The sequence below is a fragment of the Podarcis vaucheri genome (genome assembly GCF_965113315.1).
Source record: "Podarcis vaucheri genome assembly, chromosome: 7".
In the NCBI taxonomy this organism is placed as follows: Eukaryota; Metazoa; Chordata; class Lepidosauria; order Squamata; family Lacertidae; genus Podarcis; species Podarcis vaucheri.
The window spans coordinates 8,576,292-8,600,743 of record NC_138765.1 but is presented as its reverse complement, the minus strand read 5'-3'; the positions used below and the strand labels follow the sequence as shown (position 1 = coordinate 8,600,743).

The 24,452-nt window shown below is 47.2% G+C and overlaps 2 protein-coding genes across 5 annotated transcripts in view; one reads left to right on the top strand and one right to left on the bottom strand.

Annotated features, from left to right (window-relative positions):
- Positions 1 to 24,452, bottom strand: part of QPCTL (glutaminyl-peptide cyclotransferase like) — a 222,017-nt gene that overhangs the window by 135,843 nt on the left and 61,722 nt on the right. The window lies entirely within an intron of this gene.
- LOC309536992 (uncharacterized protein) lies at positions 20 to 24,099 on the top strand. Of its 4 annotated transcripts, XM_082231426.1 has the most exons (8): positions 24 to 263; positions 1,748 to 1,798; positions 3,238 to 3,265; positions 4,640 to 4,670; positions 7,334 to 7,391; positions 11,288 to 11,321; positions 19,247 to 19,277; positions 23,973 to 24,099. In XM_082231426.1, the coding sequence occupies exons 1-8, from the start codon at positions 210 to 212 to the stop codon at positions 24,001 to 24,003; spliced, it is 318 nt and encodes a 105-aa protein (XP_082087552.1). In that variant the 5' UTR covers positions 24 to 209; the 3' UTR covers positions 24,004 to 24,099. The 4 variants fall into 4 exon arrangements, with proteins under 4 accessions (XP_082087555.1, XP_082087553.1, XP_082087554.1 ...); XM_082231429.1 differs by lacking the exon at positions 7,334 to 7,391 and having other exon boundaries at positions 20 to 263; positions 11,288 to 11,325; XM_082231427.1 differs by lacking the exons at positions 19,247 to 19,277; positions 23,973 to 24,099 and adding an exon at positions 17,697 to 17,763 and having other exon boundaries at positions 22 to 263; positions 11,288 to 11,325.

The following is a 24,452-nucleotide window of genomic DNA, read 5'->3' as shown; positions in this document are numbered from 1 at the left end:
CAAGTCTCCTATGACATCACGGGCACCGTCACAAGGCAAGATGGAGGGGCACTGGGTGCTGAGGGCAACAGGCGCCAGCTTAGTGAGGAACTCCCAAGACCAGACCAGATTGCTGCTGCAAGCTGAGAGGAGAAAAACTGGGCTGTCTTATGGGACCGTGGCATCCTTTGCCCTTTGCTCATGGTGCTTTCTGCATGTAGCTGCCCAACATGGCGGAGCGAGGGAGAAGGCTTCTCTTACTGGAACAGAGGAATCAGAACCTGGTGAGAATCCTTCGGAGTCGGAATAATAATAATAATAATAATAATAATAATAATGTATTATTTGTACCCCGCCCATCTGGCGGCTTCCAACAAAGATTAAAAATACATTAAAATGTCACACATTAAAAACTTCCCTGAACAGGGCTGCCTTCAGATGTCTTCAAAATGTTACGTAGTTGTTTATCTCCTTGACATCTGGTGGGAGGGCGTTCCACAGGGCGGGTGCCACCACCAAGAAGGCCCTCTGCCTGGTTCCCTGTAGCTTTGCTTCTCGCAATGAGGGAACTGCCAGAAGGCCCTCGGCGCTGGACCTCAGTGTCTGGGCAGAACGATGGGGGTGGAGATGCTCCTTCAGGCTTCTAAGGCTTCTAAGGCCTCGTTGGATGTCCTTTTTAATGTGCAATTGGGGTGATTTGTGATGATCACAAGAACATAACGTTGCACGCCACCCCAGTCTCTGAGCGGTGAGATATCTCCAGGGGTTTCAACACTCACCCAGAGTCCAGTTTCCTTGGAGGAAGGTCAGTGGAAACTGGGCGTCCTGAGGCTACAGGCTTTTATTTATTTACATTTTATTTTTATTCCTTTATATACAACCTAAGCATGAGAGGAGATATGATAGCCATCTCCAATTATTATTATTATTATTATTAGTAGTAGTAGTAGTAGTAGTAGTTGCCCTATATCCACAGGTCTCAGGGCAGTTCACAGGATAAAATCGCAATATAAAAACACGAAATACATAGCCAAAATAAAAACAAGAACAACCCAATAGCAACGCGCCCCCCCCCCCACTCAATTTTATGGAAGCAAAGACTGCTGCATATATGTTGTTCAGTGTCATCCATCAAATACAGGCAAATGCCAAGGGGTACCAATAGCCACATAAAGGTAAAGGTAAAGGGACCCCTGACCATTAGGTCCAGTCGTGGCCGACTCTGGGGTTGCGGTGCTCATCTCGCTTTATTGGCCGAGGGAACCAGCGTACAGCTTCCGGTTCATGTGGCCAGCATGACTAAGCCGCTTCTGGCAAACCAGAGCAGCGCACGGAAACGCTGTTTACCTTCCCGCCGGAGTAGTACCTATTTATCTACTTGTACTTTGATGTGCTTCTGAACTGCTAGGTTGGCAGGAGCAGGGACCGAGCAACGGGAGCTCACCCCGTCGCGGGGATTCGAACCGCCGACCTTCTGATCGGCAAGTCCTAGGCTCTGTGGTTTAACCCACAGCGCCACCCGCCCCCCCCCCAATAGCCACATACTGTCATATATAAAAGGACGCTAAATATGGACATCAGGTTTCAGCAAATGCTTGAGCATTCAAGGAATAATTGAGGTTATTCAACATCAGCTTTATCAGCTGAACGTTTTGGAGAGAAATCTGGAAACAAATTGATTACAGCAAAGAATCTATATATATTTGAGAAGGCTGTTATGGGATCTCATGTTTCCTCTCCTGTTTATTTTTTTTCAATTTTCCTACAGATGGAAAAGATCAGATCCCTTCAGAAGGCCAACGCAAACTTGCGGCAAATGGTGAGCACTGTACAACAGCTCAGAGGGATAAGGGGAGAGATAAGGGGTCTTAAGAGACGCGGGTGGCACTGTGGGTTAAACCACAGAGCCTAGGACTTTTTTAATATTTATTAGAGTTTTACAAGGAATAAAAAGTTACAGAATTAAGAATAAAAAAGGAACAGAATAACAATACTAAAAGAAAAAGAGATACAAAAGTACAAGGACAAAATACATAAAAAATAAAAAGAAAGTTAAAAAAGAAAAAAAGGGGGGGGGGAGAATCAATATTTTCATATCTTATATTTCAGTTACTTGTTTCCTGACCTCCTCACACACCCCTTTTTGTATTCCAGTTCAAATATTTAATTCAACAAATCCTTACCCTCTATCATTTATCTTTACTTAATATCTTAACCTATTTATAACCATATATTTCCAACTATTGTCAATCCGTATTTACATATTCTTACTAATCTTTTTACCAATACTGCTTATTTTCAGTCCAACATCCCTTTAACATTCATTAATTTTACAGTATTTCTGCAAATAGTCTTTAAATTTCTTCCAGTCTTCTTTCACCAACTCTTCTCCCTGGTCTCGGATTCTGCCAGTCATTTCTGCCAATTCCATATAGTCGATCACCTTCATCTGCCATTCTTCCAGAGTGGGTAAATCTTGTGTCTTCCAATACTTTGCAATGAGTATTCTTGCTGCTGTTGTAGCATACATAAAAAAAGTTCTGTCCTTCTTTGGCACCAATTGGCTGACAATGCCCAGGAGAAAGGCCTCTGGTTTCTTCAGGAAGGTATATTTAAATACCTTTTTCAGTTCATTATATATCATTTCCCAGAAAGCCTTAATCCTTGGGCACATTCACCAAAGGTGAAAGAATGTACCTTCCGTTTCTTTACATTTCCAACATTTGTTATCGGGCAAATGATAGATTTTTGCATAAGGGGAAGCCCTCCCCTTATGGTTTTGATCTATGGGCTACCGTATTTTTTGCTCTATAAGACTCACTTTTTCCCTCCTAAAAAGTAAGGGGAAATGTGTGTGCGTCTTATGGAGCGGATGCAGGCTGCGCAGCTATCCCAGAAGCCAGAACAGCAAGAGGGATTGCTGCTTTCACTGTGCAGCGATCCCTCTTGCTGTTCTGGCTTCTGAGATTCAGAATATTTTTTTTCTTGTTTTCCTCCTCCAAAAACTAGGTGCGTCTTATGGTCTGGTGCAACTTATAGAGTGAAAAATACGGTACTTTTAAAATGAGGCTGCATTTTAAATTGCATTTTAACCTGTATTTTAAATTGCCCCCCCCCCAATTATGTGTTTACTGTAATTTTACTGTTGTTAGCCACCCTGACCGGGAAGGGCGGGGTATAAATAAATTATTATTATTATTATTATTATTATTATTATTATTATTATTAACCAAGTTCCTCTTCTCCTGACCTTTGCAGAATTCAAGGCTAAGGGAGGAAAATGAAGGTGAGACGTTTTGCTTCCCTGCAAGATTGGAAAGACCAGTCTCCTGGCTGCGGTGGGAACAGAACCGGATGGGCAGGGAAGGGACCCACTTGTTTTGAGGACCAGACTTGCAAAGACGATTGGTCCTGCAAGTGGCCTCTTTCCCTTTTGGTTCACCAGCTGAGCGTCCTGGCCAGGTCGTCCCCCTTCTCAACAGGTCATCCAGGGCTGGACTTAACTTGAAGCTATTTGCTAGGAATCTCCCAACTCAGTTAATTCCAAGCTAGCTCTGGGTTTAGTGGGAAACATCCCGCCCACTGATGCTGTTGGACTCCAACTCCCATCAGCCCCTGGTCAAGGGAATGATGGGAGCTGTAGTCCAGCAATATCTGGACAGCTGCTTGCTCCAGGCAGATTCGGTCAGATTCAGGTGAAGGTCCTGTGTGAGTGTCTGGAGGCGGTTGGAGGATGGATGGCGGCTAACAGATTGAGGTTGAATCCTGACAAGACAGAAGTACTGTTTTTGGGGGACGGGGGGCGGGCTGGTGTGGAGGATTCCCTGGTCCTGAATGGGGTAACTGTGCCCCTGATGGACCAGTTCTGGACTCACAGCTGTCCAGGGCGGCTGTTTATCAGCTCCACTTGGTACGCAGGCTAGGACCCTCCCTGCCCACAGACTGTCTGGCCAGAGTGATGCGCGCTCTAGTTACATATCTCCCGCTTGGACTACTGCAACGTGCTCTATGTGGGGCTACCTTTGAAGGTGATCTGGAAACTGCAATTAATCCAGAATGCGGCAGCTAGACTGGTGACTGGGAGCGGCCGCCGGGACCACATAACACCGGTCCTGAAAGATCTGCATTGGCTCCCAGTACGTTCCCAAGCACAATTCAAAGTGTTGGTGCTGACCTTTAAAGCCCTAAACGGCCTCAAGGGCCCAGTATACCAGAAGGAGCGTCTCCACCCCCATCGTTCTGCCCGAACACTGAGATCCAGCTCCGAGGGCCTTCTGGCGGTTCCCTCATTGTGAGAAGTGAGGTCACAGGGAACCAGGCAGAGGGCCTTTTGGGTGGTGGCTCCCACCCTGTGGAATGCCCTCCCATCAGATGTCAAGGAAATACGTAGCTATCTTATCTTTAAAAGACATCCGAAGGCAGCCCTGTTTAGTGAAGTTTTTAATATTTAATGCTGTATTGTTTTTAACACTTGATTGGAAGCCGCCCAGAGTGGCTGGGGAAACTCAGCCAGATGGGCGGGGGGGGTATAAATAAATTATTATTATTATTATTATTATTATTATTATTATTATTATTATTATTATTATTTGTTAATAGTCACCAATCTTGTCTTAGGAGAATTTGCTTCTTCTCACTATATCACCTTTTTCTCTTTCAGTTTTCAAGTCAACAGAAGAAATCTTACTTAGGTATTTCTGATTTATGTATTTGCTTGTTTATTGAGGTGGGGAATTGTTATGTACTGAGTTGAATAGGATCCAGAATGCAGCAGTCTGATTGGTCCTAGAACAATAGGCTTGAGAATGCAGCAGTCTGATTGGTCCTAGAACAATAGGACCCAGAATGCAGCAGTCTGATTGGTCCTAGAACAATAGGCTTGAGAATGCAGCAGTCTGATTGGTCCTAGAACAATAGGACCCAGAATGCAGCAGTCTGATTGGTCCACAGGAGCCACCCAGTCCAGCTCCAGGTGGAAGTGAATCCGCAACCTGATTGGCCTACAGGAGAATCCCAGAATTAGCCCATCACGTGGGGCCCATTGTGTAAATAACGTATATAAAGCAGACATTCTGGGGGAACTTCCATTCCTCCTCACCACTATGAGCTGAATAAAGAGCATGAAATCCACTCTCGACTCCTGAGTATATTTCAGGCATCAACATAAAAACCACAATATATATATAATCAGAATAAAAACAACAGCCCAATAAAATATGCATATATTTAAAAATTCAAACTTATATGCTCTACAAATGCACTTTAAGGGTGGGGAGCCATACATACGTTTATTGAAAATATTAACATGTCGCTTTTCTAGTCAAAAGATGGAAAGCGGTTAGGAATGAACTTTCAAGTGACAGTGTTAATCCTAAATGTGGGTGTCTGCTGCTCTCTTGCCATCTGTAAGCAGATCAAGGAAAACAGCACCCACCGATTAAAAGCCTTGGATAATTCTTTTAAAAGAAGTGGGGTGGGGGGAGGAAGAGGAGGAATTGTGCTTCAGTGGTAGAGCATTTGCTTTTATCCTGAAGGTAAAGGTAAAGGGATGCCTGACCATTAGGCCAAGTCATGGCCGACTCTGGGGTTGCGGTGCTCATCTCGCTTTACTGGCCAAGGGAGCCGGCGTACAGCTTCCGGGTCATGTGGCCAGCATGAGCAAGCCGCTTCTGGCGAACCAGAGCAGCGCACAGAAACACTGTTTACCTTCCCGCCGGATCAGTACCTATTTATCTACTAGCACTTTGACGTGCTTTCGAACTGCTAGGTGGGCAGGAGCAGGGACCGAGCAACGGGAGCTCACCCCATCATGGGGTTTCAAACCGCTGACCTTCTGATCGGCAAGCCCTAGGCTCTGTGGTTTAACCCACAACCCCACCCACATCCCTTTATCCTGAAGAGTCCTGCCTAAATCCTCGGAGAGTCACTGCCAGCCAGTGCAGGCAGTATCAAGCTTGATGGATCAATGATCTGAACTCACACCTCTTTATCCCTTCTGCTAGCCAGTGTAAACATGTAGTGTTTGTCTTGCATTTATCCTGATTGGCTTGTGGGATATTTGCATATCTTCCTGTAAATGTGCTTATCAGACTTTTCAGTGCATTGCCTATCAATTTCCAGACCACAAAAGTCTATTATTAGTATCATTATTATTAGTTTGCTGTTTTATAGGCACTTCCAAGCTATCATTTATTTGCAGGAGTAATTCAGTCACACATTAGTCTGCTTAGATTAAGTTAAAGCGCTCTGTTGGCCTAGCACAACAAATCCAGTGGCGTAGCGTGGGGGTGCAGGGGGGGGCCAGCCGCACCGGGGGCAACATCTGGGGGCGTGCGCTCGCACTCGCAGCGCTCTGCCCCTACCTGGCTCACTCACTCTCTCTCACTGCAGTGCTGGCTGTGCGAATCCGATCCGAGCCGCTGGGTCGCCACCCACTGTGGAGGGGGTGGGTGCCAGGCGTGCGGTGCGGAGAGAGAGCGAGGGACTATCTGGGGGAGGGACAGTGCAGCGGCCGCCCAGCGCAGCGCTGAGCGCGGGAGAGAACCACACCAGACCAGACCAGGCAGCAGCAAGAAGAAGCTAGCAGCGGCGGCAGGTTAGGGGTTAGGGGGTGCAAATTACTTGCCTTGCCCCGGGTTAGAGGGCGCAAATTACTTGCCTTGCCCCGGGTGCTGACAACCCACGTTACGCCACTGAACAAATCCACTTCTTTTTTTAATGATGGAAAGAAAGAAAGAAAGAAAGAAAGAAAGAAAGAAAGAAAGAAAGAAGAAGGGATTGATGGGGAAACAAATTGGAAAATGTGGGATGAACAAATGACCCCCAAAAAGGGATGACCTGCAAACACTCCACAAACAAGAAAAGGTAGATGTGGAGCAATTGTTCCTTGTCATGTAACCGCCCCGTCAACAAATCGGAACAAATGTTCAATAAAAACCAGATAGAATATACCGTATTTTTTGCTCTATAAGACTCACTTTTTCCCTCCTGAAAAGTAAGGGGAAATGTGTGTGCATCTTATGGAGCGAATGCAGGCTGCGCAGCTATCCCAGAAGCCAGAACAGCAAGAGGGATTTCTGCTTTCCCTGCGCAGCGATCCCTCTTGCTGTTCTGGCTTCTGAGATTCAGAATATTTTTTTTCTTGTTTTCCTCCTCCAAAAACTAGGTGTGTCTTGTGGTCCGGTGCGTCTTATAGAGCGAAAAATACGGTAACTTCCATGTGAAGTTGGAGCAAGCAGACCAGGATGAATGTCTGGCGTAGGAGGTGTCCAAGTGTTTCAGATCAATTTGAAAGGTGGAAACCTAAAGTTCTTGCATGCCACGCTTCTGAAATCTTCCCTTCCTTGACTTTCAGAGACAACGACAAGATCAAGAAGAAAGTTCACCAGCTGAAGGAGCTTCAGGAATCTCTGGTGAGTCGTCCCTGGCACTGCCATTCTTCACGCAGGACCCTGGGATCTTTATGCTAGGCGAGGAGGAAGGCCAACCAAAGACACAGAAGGGAACAGGCAGAAATATGACCCGTGGCCTCATCCCTGCTGGCAGCAGCGAAGAGCAGAAATAAATCCCGGGGTGGCGTTCTAAGGCAAGCATATGCATGTGAAATACAGTGGTGCCTCGCAAGACGAAAAGAATCCGTTCTGTGATTCTCTTCGTCTAGCAGTTTTTTCGTCTTGCGAAGCAAGCCCTTTGACGGATTAGCGGATTAGCGCTATTAGCACTATTAGTGGCTTTTAGCGGCTTATCGGCTTATCGGATCAGCTGATAAGCGGCTTAGCGGCTTAGAAAAAGGGGGGAGGAAAAAAACCCCGCAGAAACTCGCAAGACATTTTCGTCTTGCGAAGCAAGCCCAAAGGAGATTCGTTTTGCGAAGCACCTCCAAAACAGAAAACTCTTTCATCTAGCGAGTTTTCCGTCTTGCGAGGCATTCGTCTTGCGGGGCACCACTGTATACTCGGAGTCAAGTGTGGATTTCATGCTCTTTATTCAGCTCATAGTAGTGAGGAATGGAAGTTCCGCCGAAATGTCTGCTTTATATACGTTATTTACACAATGGGCCCCACGTGATTGGCTAATTCTGGGATTCTCCTGTAGGCCAGATCAGGTTGCGGATTCACTTCCACCTGGAGCTGGATTGGGTGGCTCCTGTGGACCAATCAGACTGCTGCATTCTGGGTCCTATTGTTCAAGGACCAATCAGACTGCTGCCTTTTGGATCCTATTCAACTCAGTACATAGCAAGGGCCCAACCCCCCTGCCTGACATTCAGATAAGCTGCTGCCAGTAATCTGACTGTTTCGCTGGAATCTTCTTCAGCACAACCCATAGATTAGAAAAATGCACAAGGAGCAGTGGACATGATATGAGTGGTTACATAGCCTTATGACCAGCGAAACAGTCAAGATTATCTGGGATCACTGTCCTACGTTGTTATTCACTAACTACTTCGGCACCTGAACGCCTAAAAAGTTTTACTGCTTAGCCCACAAGATAGAATCTATTACTTTCTTTCAACTATAGACTTATTATACTTTTACAGACTTTCAAAGATTGACAGACATGTGTTCATTTGATTTCAAATATAATTAGAGAATTTACAAGTGTACGCATTTTGTTTTTGTTTTCCTAAAACATGTATATGATGCAATAAGAATTGCAGTGCTATCTAGCATACTGGCCATCGTGTTGCTTGTGTTGTGTTAAGTTTGCAACAGAGGGGTTTGTTGTTCTGTAATGGATGCAGGGACGTGGGTGGCGCTGTGGGTAAAACCTCAGTGCCTAGGACTTGCTGATCGCAAGGTCGGTGGTTCGAATCCACGCGGTGGGGTGAGCTCCCGCCGTTCGGTCCCAGCTCCTGCCCACCTAGCAGTTCAAAAGCACCGCTAAGTGCAAGTAGATAAATAGGGACCACTTACTTAGCGGGAAGGTAAACGGCGTTTCCGTGTGCGGCACTGGTGCTCGATCACCAGTGCACCTTCGTCACGCTGGCCACGTGACCCGGAAGTGTCTTCGGACGGCACCGGCTCCCGGCCTCTTGAGTGAGATGAGCGCACAACCCTAGAGTCGGTCACGACTGGCCCGTACGGGCAGGGGTACCTTTACCTTTACTGAAATATACTCAAGAGTCGCAAAGTGATTTCATGCTCTTTATTCAGCTCATAGTGGTGAGGAGGAATGAATGAAAGTCCCCTCACAGTATCTGCTTTATATACATTATTTACACAATGGGCTGCACATGATTGGCTAATTCCAGAATTCTACTGTAAGCCAATCAGGTTGTGGATTCACTTCTATCTGGAGCAGGATTGGGTGGTTCCTGCCAACCAATCATACTGCTGCATTGTTCTAGGACCAATCAGACTGCTGCATTCTGAATCCTATTGTTCTAGGACCAATCAGACTGCTGCAGTTTGGATCCTATTCAACTCAGTACAGTGGTGCCCCGCAAGACGAATGCCTCGCAAGACGGAAAACTCGCTAGATGAAAGAGTTTTCCGTTTTGGAGGTGCTTTGCAAAACGAATTTCCTATGGGCTGGCTTCGCAAGACGACAATGTCTTGCGAGTTCCTGCTAGTTTTTTCCCCTCCCTCCCCCTTTTTCTAAGCCGCTAAGCCGCTTATCAGCTGATCCGATCAGCAGATAAGCCGCTAAAAGCCGCTAATAGCGCTAATCCGCTAATCCTTCAATGGGCTTGCTTCGCAAGACGAAAAAACCGCTAGACGAAGAGAATCACAGAACGGATTCATTTCGTCTTGCGAGGCACCACTGTACATAACATTTACCTTTAATGGATGCACAACCTGACTGTCTGCAAGGGATTCCTACACAGCGAGGTTGTGATGTTGCCAGCCGTCATGTCATGTTTGCAGACATCTTTGCAATGCGGAGTTCGTCTGCCAACGGTGCCTGAAGGCAACTCCTCGTAAAGTACTTCCAAAGACCCCTGGCCACGAATATTTCGGGACCCGAAGCCCCTTCTGCTCCCATAGTTGACGCCCTGCTTCCTTGTAGTCCAGCAAAACACGGGTTCAAAACCCATGTTCTGCTGACGTGTGGTGTTGCGGGTACAGTGGTACCTCAGGTTACAAACACCTCGGGTTGCAAACATTTCGGGTTACAGACTCCGCTAACCCAGAAGTAGTACCTCGGGTTAAGAACTTTACCTCAGGATGAGAACAGAAATCGCGTGGCCGCAGCGGCAGGAGGCCCCATTAGCTAAAGTGGTACCTCAGGTTAAGAACAGTTTCAGATTGGACAACTGTGACTATAAGGAAGAATGGGAGCTTTTTACAAATTTTCTAAAAAGAGAACAAAATGAACTGGACTGCTTGGCAGGTTTTGAATAAACATCCACAAATGTATTAGGTGAACATATGATAGACAAAATTAAGATATGTCCAATTATATAATCTGCAGAGAACGATAAGTGTAAAGAAATCAGAGGGGAGCGAGGGAAGTCTCTGTGGGGTGGGAGAGGGAGGGGTGAGGGAGGGAAATGGGGGAAAATATTGTAATTGATTACATGGACTGATAATTTAAGAAGAGAACAGCGCATCTTCCTTGCGCCGAAATGAACCCTTACCAGCAAAACTAAAAAAAGATTAACAGCTTTTCAAGTGCCTTTCTGCAGTTTTTTCCAAGAACGGAAGGTGGTTATGGTAGAAGATATAGGTCTTAGATCGTGCAAAACTGACTCTCTTGATGGGTTAGAAGAGCTTAAAAAGGGGGGGGGGTCTAGTTCAAATAACACTATCCTGTGCTGCAAAACTGTTGTTGTTTTTAAGTTTCTGAATTGAATAAAACTGCCTTTTCAGCACAGTATGATGGGCAACCTCTCACTGCTTCCGTAAACATTTGGGAAATTGCAAAAAGAAAAAAGAAAAGAAAAGAACAGTTTCAGATTAAGAATGGACCTCTGGAACGGATTACCGTATTTCTTCCTCTATAAGACTCACTTTTTCCCTCCTGTTGTTGTTCTCTTGCTGTTCTGGTTTCTGAGATTCAGAATATTTTTTTTCTTGTTTTCCTCCTCCAAAAACTAGGTGCGTCTTGTGGTCTGGTGCATCTTATAGAGCGAAAAATACAGTAAATTCGGAACCCAAGGTACCCCTGTAGTTGTATTCTTTTCTCACCATGGAATATTTTTTGAGGTCTAAAATAATAAACGCTGGCCCGGAAATCTTGGGTACCGACCTGCCTCAATGCAAACCTTTAAATATTTCGCTCCCTGGAGTGACTTGATTTCTACAAGCCCTGACTGCACTTAGCGGCCCTTTTTATGATCAACTCTTTCTCTCCTTCTTTACAGCAAGACGATATTTATGTTCTTGAAGAGCAGCTGTGTACGTAAGTCAATCGAGAGTCCTTGGCTTGAGGCTGTGTTTTCAACCCCCTCGTCCCCCTTTCCTTTTAAGCAAACTGGTCTGAAATGGCTCTTTTAAAATACTGTTTTCTCATATGCTGTGAACTTGGGGCTAGGATGTGGGGAGACCAGGATTCACTGAGCAACGCTGAGCCAGTTGCTCTCTGTTAACCCTCTGTTAACAGGGTTGTCGTTGGGATAAAATGGGGGGGGCGTGTACACCTTGCTGAGCCTTTTGGTGGAAAAGCGGGGTAGAAATTTAATAAATTCATTTAACATAAACAAGCATACGCAATAACGAATAAGATAATTTGGGGTTTCATTCGAAATGTTTGCTCAAGCCTTTTGGGTGGGCTGGGTTTTGAATTGCAAACGGTTTATTAAATACAGTGGTACCTCGGGTTACATACGCTTCAGGTTACATACGCTTCAGGTTACAGAGTCCGCTAACCCAGAAATAGTGCTTCAGGTTAAGAACTTTGCTTCAGGATGAGAACAGAAATCGTGCTCCGGCGGCAGCAGGAGGCCCCATTAGCTAAAGTGGTGCTTCAGGTTAAGTACAGTTTCAGGTTAAGAACGGACCTCCGGAACGAATTAAGTACTTAACCCGAGGTACCACTGTAAAGGACTCAAAGCAAAATCTGTGCGATAGGCCACGATCCATGCCTGAAGCACATGCACATCATCGTTCCCCTTCATTTTGATGGGTGCGCATTTGTGTGTTTGCACGGGAGAATGTTCCGGAACTGGTAGCACGCAAAGGAAATGTTTCATTTTCGAAATTGTTTTTTTTTTACCTGCAACATTTCAAAAATCGTTTTTGGAACCCACCCCTTCAAATCCCCCGTCTGTGTGTGTGTGTGCGCGCGCGCGCGTGCACGTACACAACACACATACACGCACACACGGGGCAGGGGGAAACAGACTTGATTTTGAGATCTAATGCAACCTGGCGTCTGCTCCTCAAATACAACTCGCATTTCCAAGGAGAAGGAAGCGAAGAGGCGCCCACGGTTCAGTGATCTTCCTTCTGCACTCCTTGGGTTAGCAGATGCTGAGTGGATGGAGAGAGAGAGAGAGGAAAAAAAGAAAATGTCCCTGGAGTGAGAGGCAGTTGCCTAGTGACTATCAAAACAAAATGGAACTTATTTATAGCTTAGGTTCCAGGGATGGAGAGGGCGTTTCTGCGTCAGGAGTAGATTTAGTTTTCCATTTAAAATCGGGCTACCATATGTCTGGAAAAAGGAACGTGGGTGGCGCTGTGGGTTAAACCACAGAGCCTAGGACTTGCTGATGAGAAGGTCGGCGGTTCGAATCCCTGTGACGGAGTGAGCTCCCGTTGCTCGGTCCCTGCTCCTGCCAACCTAGCAGTTCAAAAGCACATCAAAGTGCAAGTAGATCAATAGGTACCACTCTGGCGGGACGGTAAACGGCATTTCCGTGCGCTGTTCTGGTTCGCCAGAAGCGACTTAGTCTTGCTGGCCACATGACCCGGAAGCCAGTAAAGCGAGATGAGCGCCGCAACCCCAGTGTCGGTCATGACTGGACCTAATGGTCAGGGGTCCCTTTACCCTTTACTATGTCTGGAATATCCCAGACATTCGCCCATCGAAAATGATGTCCGGGAAAAACCCAGGAGCATGGCAGCCCATATCGGAAGTGTTGGGTTTTGGTTTTTTTTTTTTTTTTTGCAATTTCCTTTAAAAATAGCTCAAAAACTTCATTTTTCATGGTGGGAGGAGAGGGGGGTAAAGATTTTGCAAAAGAGAGCTCCACAACTTTTTCACTTTTTGAAATATGGCAGCCCTGTTTAAAACATTCCTTATCCACTCTCCACCATATAAGGGCCCAGGACAGCTTATAACAATATAACGTATCAAAACAGATAAAACTGTTGCAATTATTATTATTTATAAGAAAAGGAAATCCGTTCCAGCCAGAACAGAACAGTATACATTTAGTGAAAGCAGCAGAGCGTGTGTCCTTTTGTGTGTCCCACACCCCACCCCGCAGAAAACAAAATACCTTCACTGACAAAGACCGGGATCAAGAGGTGCGCATTCACAGAAGCAGCGGAGCCGCACAGGGTGTTCCTGAAATTTTAAAAGCCCAAAGTCTGTCGCTGCAGACAGCAAAAGCTGCATGACGAAGGTACCAGACTCACCTCTGTGTTTCATAATTTGGGAGCCAACACAAAGACGTGCGATAGGAATTTTATGGTCTTAAATATATGGTAATGTTCATAAGTGTCCCAACCAAGCACGTACATAGATCAGCACAGGAAGGCCAAACTGGAACCATTTTGATTCTTAAACTGACCAAATTTTTTCTCTGCAAGGTCAAAATGGAAAAGCCTCCCCATTGTCTTTTCCTTCACAAATCCTGTCTTAAGGGTATGTCTGTGTTTGAATAGGGTGTGAGCCTGTGACCTGGCCCAGGAACTAAGTATTTATCATTACAAAAGACTGGTCAGGCTACCCAAGAAATCCAATCAAGTGCCGTATTTTTCGCTCTATAACACGCACCCGACCATAACACGCACGTAGTTTTTACAGGAGGAAAATCCATAGGCATGCCACCTGTAGGCATTCCATCTATAACACGCACAGACATTTCCCCTTACTTTCTAGGAGGAAAAAAGTGAGTGTCATGGTGCAAAAAATACGGTAACCTGCCAGACAGGAGATAAACAAGTACAGGAGAAAAACAACATTCAAATTTCTGTTTAGACCGCCTTTTCTGTGATGTAGGTGTGATGTATCTGAGGAGTGGTCTTAGGTTACACCCCTTCTGTGATGTATGCATGATGTTTCTGGGGGTGGTCTTGATCTACAGGGTGGCAATTTCAAAAGTCTTTATAAGGCCTTGCACACCGGTTTTCTGGGTCCCTCCTCTCTCCTGCAGGTGAGGGGAACACCCTGTTGCAACAGTTCAATAAAGGCCAAGCCTACAGGCTGCTGTTTTGCTCCAAGTAATCCTGGTTGGTGTCTTTGTTTTTGTCCAAGGGAGCCCTCGGATTTTTCTGTTAACAGAGACAGGAAAAGATGCCCATTTAAGTGTTACCATACACAGAAGCCAACTCCTAAGGGCTTGGGGGGCTCCAGCCCCCTCCAATAAAATATTGGAGGGGGGTCACCCCCACAATAAAATATTGGAGGGGGCCGCCACCTCCCAAAAGTTGATGGGCATTGCCATTCAAATGGTGTGCGTGCATCGTGTCATGCAGTGCTTTTTTCTAAAAAAAATGTTTAGAGTTACAGTCATACCTCGGGCTGAAGTAGCTTCAAGTTAAGTATTTTCAGGTTGCGCTCCTCGGCAACCCAGAAGTAATGGAGCGTGTTACTTCCGGGTTTCGCTGCTCGCGCATGCGCAGATGCTCAAAATGACATCGTGCGCATGCGCGGAAGCATTGAAACGCGACACGCAGATGCGTCTTACATTTACTTCAGGATGCGAACGGGGCTCCGGAACGGATCCTGTTCGCATTCAGAGGTACCACTGTACTCTCATTTTCCTACTCATATTGAAATACTGCCTCTCAATGAGGCCAAACTTAGATTCACAAAATGTTTAGGGGTACGCGTACCCCTGCGTCCCCCCAGGGGGGAAAAGCACCGGTGTAATGCGATTGATTATGCGGGCCGTGGTTTATCTACCCCTCCCCCATATTTTATTCAAGTTGGCGCCCCTGGTATCATATAACGATAAACTGCCATGACTTCTTCCCTGAAGAATTTTTGCAAGTGTAGTTTGTTAAAGGTGCTGTGAGCTGCTTGCGGGGCGCGTGTTCTCCTCAGAGAGCTAAAATCCCCCAGAGTTCCCCGTGAGAAAGGGATTGACTGGGAAACCACTCTGGGAACGGGAATTAGGGTCTCCTCACAACTCTCAGCGCCCTTAACAAACTAATAATAGGTTACTGTATTTTAGTGTTTTGTTGGAAGCTGCCCAGAGTGGCTGGGGGGACCCAGCCAGATGGGCGGGGTATAAATAAATTATTATTATTATTATTATTATTATTATTATTATTATTATTATTATTAGGCCCAGGGGGCCGGATCCGGCCCAATCGCCTTTTCAATCCAACCCCTGGACGGTCCGGGAATCAGTGTGCTTTTACACGAGTAGAATGTGTCCTTTTATTTAAAATCTCTGGGTTATTTGTGGGGCATAGGAATTCGTCCATTCTTTTTTCAAAATATAGTCCGGTCCCCCACATGGTCTGAGGGACAGTGGGCTGGTCCATGGTTGAAAAAGCTTGCTGACCCCCTGATCTATGGGGCAGTCCCTCCTCCCCCAAGAAAACATATCTCCCAAGTTCTCCCTGCCAGGTACAGTTCTCTCCCTCTCTTTACAGCTCTGGTTTCCTAACCCCTTTACTGGGGCATTCTTATTCTCCCCCCCCCCCTCCAAATTTTTCTGTAAGAAACCCCCCTCCGCTTCCAGCCTCCCCCCAGTCCTCTTCTGTCTCATTTTCTTTTTCACCCCATGGGCGTAGCCAGGATTTTTCTTTCAAGGTGTTACTGGAAAAAATCCGAGGGCTCCCTTGGACAAAAACAAAGACACCAACCAGGATTACTTGGAGCAAAACAGCAGCCTGTAGACTTGGCCTTTATTGAACTGTTGCAACAGGGTGTTCCCCTCACTTGAAGGAGAGAGGAGGGACCCAGAAAGATGGTGTGCAAGACCTTATAAAAACTTTTGAAATTCCCCTCCTCTAGGTCAAGCCCACCCCCAGAAACATCATGCATATTACAGAAAGGAGGGGTTGAGGGAGGAGTTGTGGTGGTAACCTGAGTGTCCTGTCACCTGGCTGGTTCCTCCTTTCCCCCTCCCCATGAGTCATTTCCAGAGGACAAAGGGGAGTTGGCAGTTTCCTGCCCCCAGAGGGAAGATCTGATCATTGTCCTTTGTTTCAGTCCATGCTGAATCCACTCCCATATGCAAGTTCTTTGTGATCTTGATTGTCTTCTGTCTGGGATCATCAGGGTTGGCATAGCAGCTGGGCAGGGCTCCTGTGGATGTGCTGGGATGGTGAAGGGATTATGGCTGACCAGAACCAAGCCACCCCCCTTTGATAGTCCTTGTCATATGGAGTAAAATAAAAAATGGAACAGTGCAATCCAATGTATGGTTGATTTTCTATGAATTTATAACAGAAATGTGGCGTATGTAGGTGTGAGTGTGAGTGTGTGTGAAGTTTGTACAAACAGAATGATTGGGGTGGGGGGGTTCCTGCTACACCCCCTCCAAATTTTTCTGTAAGAAACCCCCCTCCGCTTCCAGCCTCCCCCCAATCCTCTTCTGTCTCATTTTCTTTTTCACCCCATGGGCATAGCCAGGATTTTTCTTTCGAGGGCAGGCCTTTTGTTTGGGGGAGGGGGACAGAACGTCAGTTTACTATGTATTTTTTATTTATTGGGGGGCAGCTTCCCCTCCCTGCCCTCCCCTGGCTACACCCATGCCCCCCCTCCAATCAAGTTAATAAATAAAAATTCTTAGCTAACTGACCGATTGCATCACAGATAACTCTGTTCTGTCCCCTCTGACATAAAGCCTTTCTCTCTCTGCCCCCCCCCCAATAAATCGTGGCTACATCCTGGCTATACCAACTGCACTGGCTCCTGGTGGAGCACAGGGTCAGGTTTAAGGTGCTGGTTTTGACCTTTAAAGCCCTATGTGGCCTAGGACCCTCGTACCTACGGGACCGCCTCTCCTGCAGAGGACCTTAAGGTCCACAAATAACAACACTTTCGAGGTCTCGACCCTCAAGGAGGTTAAATTGGTTTCAACTAGGGCCAGGGCCTTTTCAGTACTGGCCCCGACTTGGTGGAACGCTCTGTCACAAGAGACTAGGGCCCTGCGGGACTTGACATCTTTCCGCAGGGCCTGCAAGACGGAGCTGTTCCGCCTGGCCTTTGGTTTGGACTCAGTCTGGCCCTTATGTTTCCCTCCCCTTATTATGGTCTTGATTTATTGGCAACTTTAAAATGAGGCTGCATTTTAAATTGCATTTTAACCTGTATTTTAAATTGGTCCCCCCCTCTCTTTTCCCCCTATTATGTTTTTACTGTGATTTTATTGGTGTTAGCCGCTCTGAGCCTGGCTCTGGCCGGGGAGGGTGGAGTATTAATAAAAAATTATTATTATTATTATTATTATTATTATTATTATTATTATCATCATCATCATCATCATCATCATCATCATCAACTGCTCTCATCCTGAAGCAAAGTTCTTAACCCAGGGTACTATTTCTGGTTTAGCGGAGTCTGTAACCTGAAGCGTATGTAACCTAAAGTGTATGTAACCCGAGGTACCACTGTATATAAGTGTGTGTGTGTGTGTGTGTGTGCAGGCAGGACATCTTCAATGGGACCAGCCTGTCCCCAAATTCCTACTGACATTGAGCATCTCCTCCCCTCCTTTCCTGCCTGGCAACAGCCCTGTCTGCCTTGTTTGCTGCCCCCCACCCCACCCATAGCCTGGGGAAGAGGAGACTGAGGGCGTGACATGAGTGCCATCTTCATAGTGCTTTTGCTATTTTTTAAATTGAGCAAAGCACTGTAAAACCATGTGTGTCGTCGTGAGGGATTGCTGTGCTCGATTTCAGCACCAGGTAATAATAATAAACAAACAAAGGTAAAGGTAAAGGGACCCCTGACCATTAGGTCCAGTCGTGGCCGACTCTGGGGTTGCGGTGCTCTTCTCGCTTTATTGGCCGAGGGAGCCGGCGTACAGCTTCCGGGTCATGTGGCCAGCATGACTAAGCCGCTTCTGGCGAACCAGAGCAGCGCACGTGTCAGGGGTTCAGGAGCAGAGGCAAGGGCAAGGGAGGAAACAGAGAGCGAGGGGGAGGAGGCAGAAGAAAAGATGAGTGATGACGACGACCCGAGATCTCCGAGTCTTTCCAGTGAATCAGAAGATTCACAGAAAGGAGCACCAGTGGCCAGGGCAAGGGGGGAGCCTAGGGGGACACCCCAGGAAGAAAGGGCCAGAGGGGACTCAGAGGGGAGCAGTTGGAAATCGGGACCAGCGTCACCAACAGAGAGCAGGGGAGAGGAAGGGCGTCAGGTATCAAGCGCTGGCAGCTCACAACAGGAGGGAGGGCACGAGTCAGGAGTGGCCACACCTCCATCAGGGAGCGAAGAAACGGTCAGGCGGAAAGTGGAAGGTTGGGCGCGCGCGCCAAGTTCAAATGCACAGGAAGGTGGCGCAGTAAGCAGCCCGGAAAGGGAGCCAGGTCCTAAAGCCCGGCGCAAGGAGACAGGAGGGTCCGGGGGGTCGGCGTCAGAAGAATCCCGGAAGGAAGAGACCACAGGGGGCAGAGGGACCCAGAGAAGAACGGTCAGGCGGAAAAGGTGGAGTAAGGCTAGGTTAGTAAGCTGGTGCACAGGGGGCGGAGACTCAGACGGAGCTTCGCCGGTCTAACCCATAAGACGTAGAGTTGCACGCAGCAGCTGGAGAATGGAAACTGTAACTCAATAAAGACTTTTACAAAGTGATTGCTGGCTAGCGTGATCCTCTGTGAGCTAGGATCTGGAAGCAGCTCTGACAGCACGGAAACGCCGTTTACCTTCCCGCCAGAGTGGTACCTATTTATCTACTTGCACTGGTGTGCCTTCGAACTGCTAGGTTGGCAGGAGCAGGGACTGAGCAATGGGAGCTCACCCCGTCGTGGGGATTTGAACCGCCGACCTTCTGATCGGCAAGTCCTAGGCTCTGTGGTTTAACCCACAGCACCACAAACAAACAAGCAAGCAACCCTCCACCTGAACTGTATTCTCTCTGAAGAACGGTGGCAACCCTCGGGTGAATCGGGTTTGGTAGTAATAAATTTGCACCCCTACTCTGGTCCTGGTTTTGCAGCTGACTTCTGTTCTCTCCAAATGTCTTTCCCACCACCAGGTTCCTGTACTTGCCAAGGGGAGAGCAAAAGGTAAGGCCGTTTCATACCTTCTGGTGTGACTTTATCGGTAACGAGGCATATGCTAAAACAGCACGCATAGTCTGGAGCGCGGTCTGGAGTGCGTGAAGCACATTTTATTTTTCCTTTCCTACACAGTGGTGCCTCGCAAGACGAAAAGAATCCGTTCTGTGATTCTCTTCGTCTAGCGGTTTTTTCGTCTTGCGAAGCAAGCCCATTGACGGATTAGCGCTATTAGCGGCTTTTAGCGGCTTATCGGCTGATCGGATCAGCTGATAAGCAGCTTAGCAGCTTAGAAAAAGGGGGGGGAACCCGCAGGAACTCGCAAGACATTGTCGTCTTGCGAAGCAAGCCCATAGGAGATTCGTTTTGCGAAGCACCTCCAAAACGGAAAACCCTTTCGTCTAGTGAGTTTTCCGTCTTGCGAGGCATTCGTCTTGCGGGGCACCACTGTAAATTCTAACGCTACTGATCCAAAATACCAGCTACCAGTCTAAGGAACACACAGTAATAGACATCATTTCATATAATAATAATAATAATAATAATAATAATAATAATAATAATAAATTTTATTTATATCCCGCCCTCCCCAGCCAAAGCCGGGCTCAGGGCGGCTAACAACAATCAAATAATCAGTCAAATAATCACACAATCTAAAAATATTTCATTATAAAAATTAATTAAATCAAATTGATGGCAACCAATTAAGCAAAATTCTGTGCAGGTTGCCAGAGGAGGGAGTCAGGCTGCGCCCTGACCAAAGGCCTGGCGGAACAACTCCGTCTTGCAGGCCCTGCGGAAAGATGTCAACCGTAATAATCTTGGTATACGCACCTTGACGCAATGTGGTTAACACATTCCTGAAACATTTATTGTTTAATTTCTGTTCTGTTTCTGTTGAATTTCTATTTTTATTCCTAATTGCTGTTTAATTTCTGTTTTCATGTAAACTGTTGTTATGTTGTACGCTCCAGTGCAAAGGTATATCTCAATGCCACCATGCTTAAAGTTGAAAACTGTTTAAAGATGAAAATAAATAAAACCTACATTACCAAAAAAAAAAAAAATGTAAGGCACTGCCTGTTGTAGCTGGACTTCCTCTATTCTCAAATCTCTTCTTCCTGCCCCAAACCAGAGTTGTTCCCTTTCCTGGATCAGCCTGCACATGATCCTAGCACATTTGTGGCAACGCATTCCTTGGTGATTGTAACAGTGTGAAGGCTAAACTACAGTGCCCAGAATTCTCTTTGGGAAATAATGTGCTCCAAATGTGCTTTAAATTCAAATTTAGCACAATTCAAAGTGTTGGTGTTGACCTTTAAAGCCCCAAACGGCCTCAGTCCTGTATACCTGAAGGAGCATCTCCACCCCCATCGTTCAGCCCGGACACTGAGGTCCAGCGCCGAGGGCCTTCTGGCGGTTCCCTCATTGCGAGAAGTGAGGTTACAGGGAACCAGGCAGAGGGCCTTCTCGGTGGTGGCGCCCACCCTGTGGAACGCCCTCCCTTCAGATGTCAAAGAGATAAACAACTACCTGACATTCAGAAGACATCTTAAGGCAGCCCTGTTCAAGGAAGTTTTTAATGTGTGACATTTTAGTGTATTTTTTGTCTCTGTGGAAGCCGCCCAGAGTGGCTGGGGAAACCCAGCCAGATGGGCGGGGTACAAATAAATTATTATTATTATTATTATTATTATTATTATTATTATTATTATTAAGGTCTGACTTTGAGAACAGCTTTGCCTGGCACACAGATTCTGCTACCCAAAAGAGTTCCCTTGCTTGCAGTGTGGTGTAGTGGTTAAGAGCAGTGGACTCGTAATCTGGGGAACCGGGTTCGCATCTCTGCTCCTCCACATGCAGCTGCTGGGTGACCTTGGGCCAGTCACACTTCTCTGAAGTCTCTCAGCCCCACTCACCTCACAGAGTGTTTGTTGTTGGGGAGGAAGGGAAAGGAGAATGTTAGCCGCTTTGAGAATCCTTCGGGTAGTGATAAAGCGAGATATCAAATCCAAACTCTTCTTCTTCAATTGGCTGGAATGCGTATATTTGCATTCATTTCCCCACCGCCACCTCAATAAAGTCACCGGGGACAATTTGGGTTGAAAAGAGTTCTGGATTTTGCATGTTACTGACAGATGGCGAATTTTTGGAAGCAGTGTTTCCCGCACTTGCAAGCTTTGTGTGTTCTTGGAAGATGAAGAGGTTATGCGCTAGGAACCATTTTCCTCCTGGAAACGCCTAGTCCAATTAATGTCGTGTTTTGACCTCGGATGCCCCCACTTCCAAAAGCTTTGCGCACTGCTCCTGAAACATCCAAGACTGTTGAACCGAAAGGAGAGTGGTTGACGTCACGAAAGACCCTGCTCTCTGTCCTACCCCATCTATTTTTCTAACTTCACAGCCGCACCATATATCTAAAGCACATTTAAGGCACGTACCTTCCCCCAAAGAATACTGGGAACGGTAAGGTAAAGGGTAAAGGGACCCCTGACCATTAGGTCCAGTCGTGGCCGACTCTGGGGTTGCGGCGCTCATCTCGCTTTATTGGCCGAGGGAACCAGCGTACAGCTTCCGGGTCATGTGGCCATCATGACTAAGCTGCTTCTGGCGAACCAGAGCAGCACACGGAAACGCCGTTTACCTCCCCGCCAGAGTGGTACCTATTTATCTACTTGCACTTTGACGTGGTTTTGAACTGCTAGGTTGGCAGGAGCAGGGACTGAGCAACGGGAGCTCACCCCGTCGCGGGGATTCAAACCGCTGACCTTCTGATCGGCAAGTCCTAGGCTCTGTGGTTTAACCCACAGCGCCACCTGCGTCCCTACTGGGAATGGTAGTTTACCCCTAACAGATTTATAATTCCCGGCAATCTTAGCAATCTACAGTTCCCGGAATTCTTTGGGAGGACTTGTGCGCTTTAAATTCACTTTATACACCTCACATTTAAGGTACATGACTTCCTCCGAAGAATCCTGGGAACTGTAAAGGTAAAGGACCCCTGGATGGTTAAGTCCTGTCAAAGGCAACTATGGGGTTGCGGTGCTCATCTCGCTTTCAGACCGAGGGAGCCGGTGTTTGTCCACAGACAGCTTTCCAGGTCACGTGGCCAGCAGGACTAAACTGTTTCTAGCGCAACGGAATAACATGATGGAAGCCGGAGCGCAAGGAAACGCCATTTACCTTCCCACTGCAGTGATACCTATTTATCTACTTGCACTGATGTGCTTTCGAACTGCTAGGTTGGCATGAACTGGGACAGAGCAACGGGAGCTCACCCCGTCACAGGGATTCGAAACGCCAACCTTCAGATTGGCAAGCCCAACACTATTATACTTATTTTATGATTACTATTTATTAAATTTGTATGCCGCCCTTCATTCAAAGATCCCAGGGCATCCCAAACCCTTGGTGGGTTAGGAACTTCCCCTGCATGCAAAGCCAGACTCTGGCGGATTGAGCGGTCAAGACCAAGAGTAGGTCCAGCGGTCAAGAAGGCAGTTTCTGCATGTGCTATAGAGGGGAGTGAGGGGCAGGTGGGACTCGTCCACCCCGGAAGAGAGCCCATCTCTGATCCTAAACCTCTGCTGCCTTGCGGGATAATAATAATAATACAATAATTTATTATTTCCCCAGCCACTCTGGACGGCTCCCAACAAAGTATTAAAATACAGTGGTCTGTTAAAAATTACAAGCTTCCCTGAACAGGGCTGCCTTAAGATGTCTCCTGAATGTCAGGTAGTTGTTTATAGCCTTGACATCTGCTGGAAGGGTGTTCCACAGGGCGGGTGCCACTACTGAGAAGGCCCTCTGCCTGGTTCCCTGTAGCTTTGCTTCTCGCAGTGAGGAAACTACCAAAAGGCCCTCAGTGCTGGACCTCAGTGTCTGGGCTGAACGATGGAGGTGGAGACGCTCCTTCAGGTCTACTGGACCGAGGCCATTTAGGGCTTTAAAGGTCAGCACCAACACTTTGAATTGTGCTCAGAAGCGTACTGGGAGCCAATGTAGATCTTTTTCAAGCCGGTGTTATGTTGTCTCGGCAACCGCTCCCAGTCACCTGTCTAGCTGCTGCATTCTGGATTAATTGTAGTTTATTGGTCACCTTCAAAGGTAGCCCCACGTAGAGCGCATTGCAGTAGTCCAAGCAGGAGATAACCAGAGCATACACCACTCTGGCAAGTCAGTCTGCAGGCAGGTAGGGTCTCAGCCTGCGTACCAGATGGAGTTGGTAGACAGCTGCCCTGGACACAGAATTGACTTGTGCCTCCATGGAAAGCTGTGAGTCCAAAATGACTCCCAGGCTGCGCACCTGGTCCTTCAGGGGCACAGTTACCCCATTCAGGACCAGGGAGTCCTCCACACCTGCCCGCCCCCTGTCCCCCCAGAACAGTACTTCTGTCTTGTCAGGATTCAACCTCAACCTGTTAGCCGCCATCCAGAAAAGGCTCAGGAGTAGACCCTACACAAATCCGGAGTCCCTAAGGTGGTTGGCGCCTTCTAAGCCTCCTCCCAGCAATTCCTTCATCCCAGCTGGTGCCAAATGTCTTGCTCTGCTATGGTTTGGACCTCATCAGCGATGCCCAGAGGCAGGGATCTTGCAGTCTGGCCTTTGCAGATTAAACCGTGGGGAATTGAGAGCTGTTGCTGCATCTTAATTAGCACAGATGGGGGCTAATCACTCCTTTCCTTTTCGTTTCTCCTCAGACGAGAAAACACGGAGCCACTGAGCCTGTGACGAGGTCAGAGCCAGCGGAGAGATCAACCCCAGCTCTTTGCCACTGTGGGATGCAAACAGAAGCTTCTGGAATAAACTCTTGTCTTCCGTTTGCGATTTTTGGATTAGGAAGGGTGGCTCTGAAGTTCTGGCGTGTGAGGCTAGCCTTCTGGAGGAGGCATGGGCACTTTGCCCGACTGGAAGCAGAGCTCGCTGCCCCCGCCCCCCCCCCCCGATCCCTGTCCAGTTTGAATCCTCCGCCAACAGCCACACCCCAGTGGTATAGACAGCTGCTAGGCAGGGAGAAGGGCTGAAATATACTCAGGGTCGAAAGTGGATTTCATGCTCTTTATTCAGCTCATAGTGGTGAGGAGGAAATGGAAGTTTCCCCAGAATGTCTGCTTTATATAGATTATTTACATAATGGGCCCCACGTGATTGGCTAATTCTGGGATTCACCTGTAGGCCAA

Coding starts and splice junctions, on each gene's coding strand:
- LOC309536992 (XM_082231426.1), top strand. CDS start 210: ATGGCGGAGCGAGGGAGAAGGCTTCTCTTACTGGAACAGAGGAATCAG. Junction 1,799..3,237: donor ACGCAAACTTGCGGCAAATG/GTGAGCACTGTA, acceptor TGACCTTTGCAG/AATTCAAGGCTAAGGGAGGA. Junction 3,266..4,639: donor GCTAAGGGAGGAAAATGAAG/GTGAGACGTTTT, acceptor TTTCTCTTTCAG/TTTTCAAGTCAACAGAAGAA.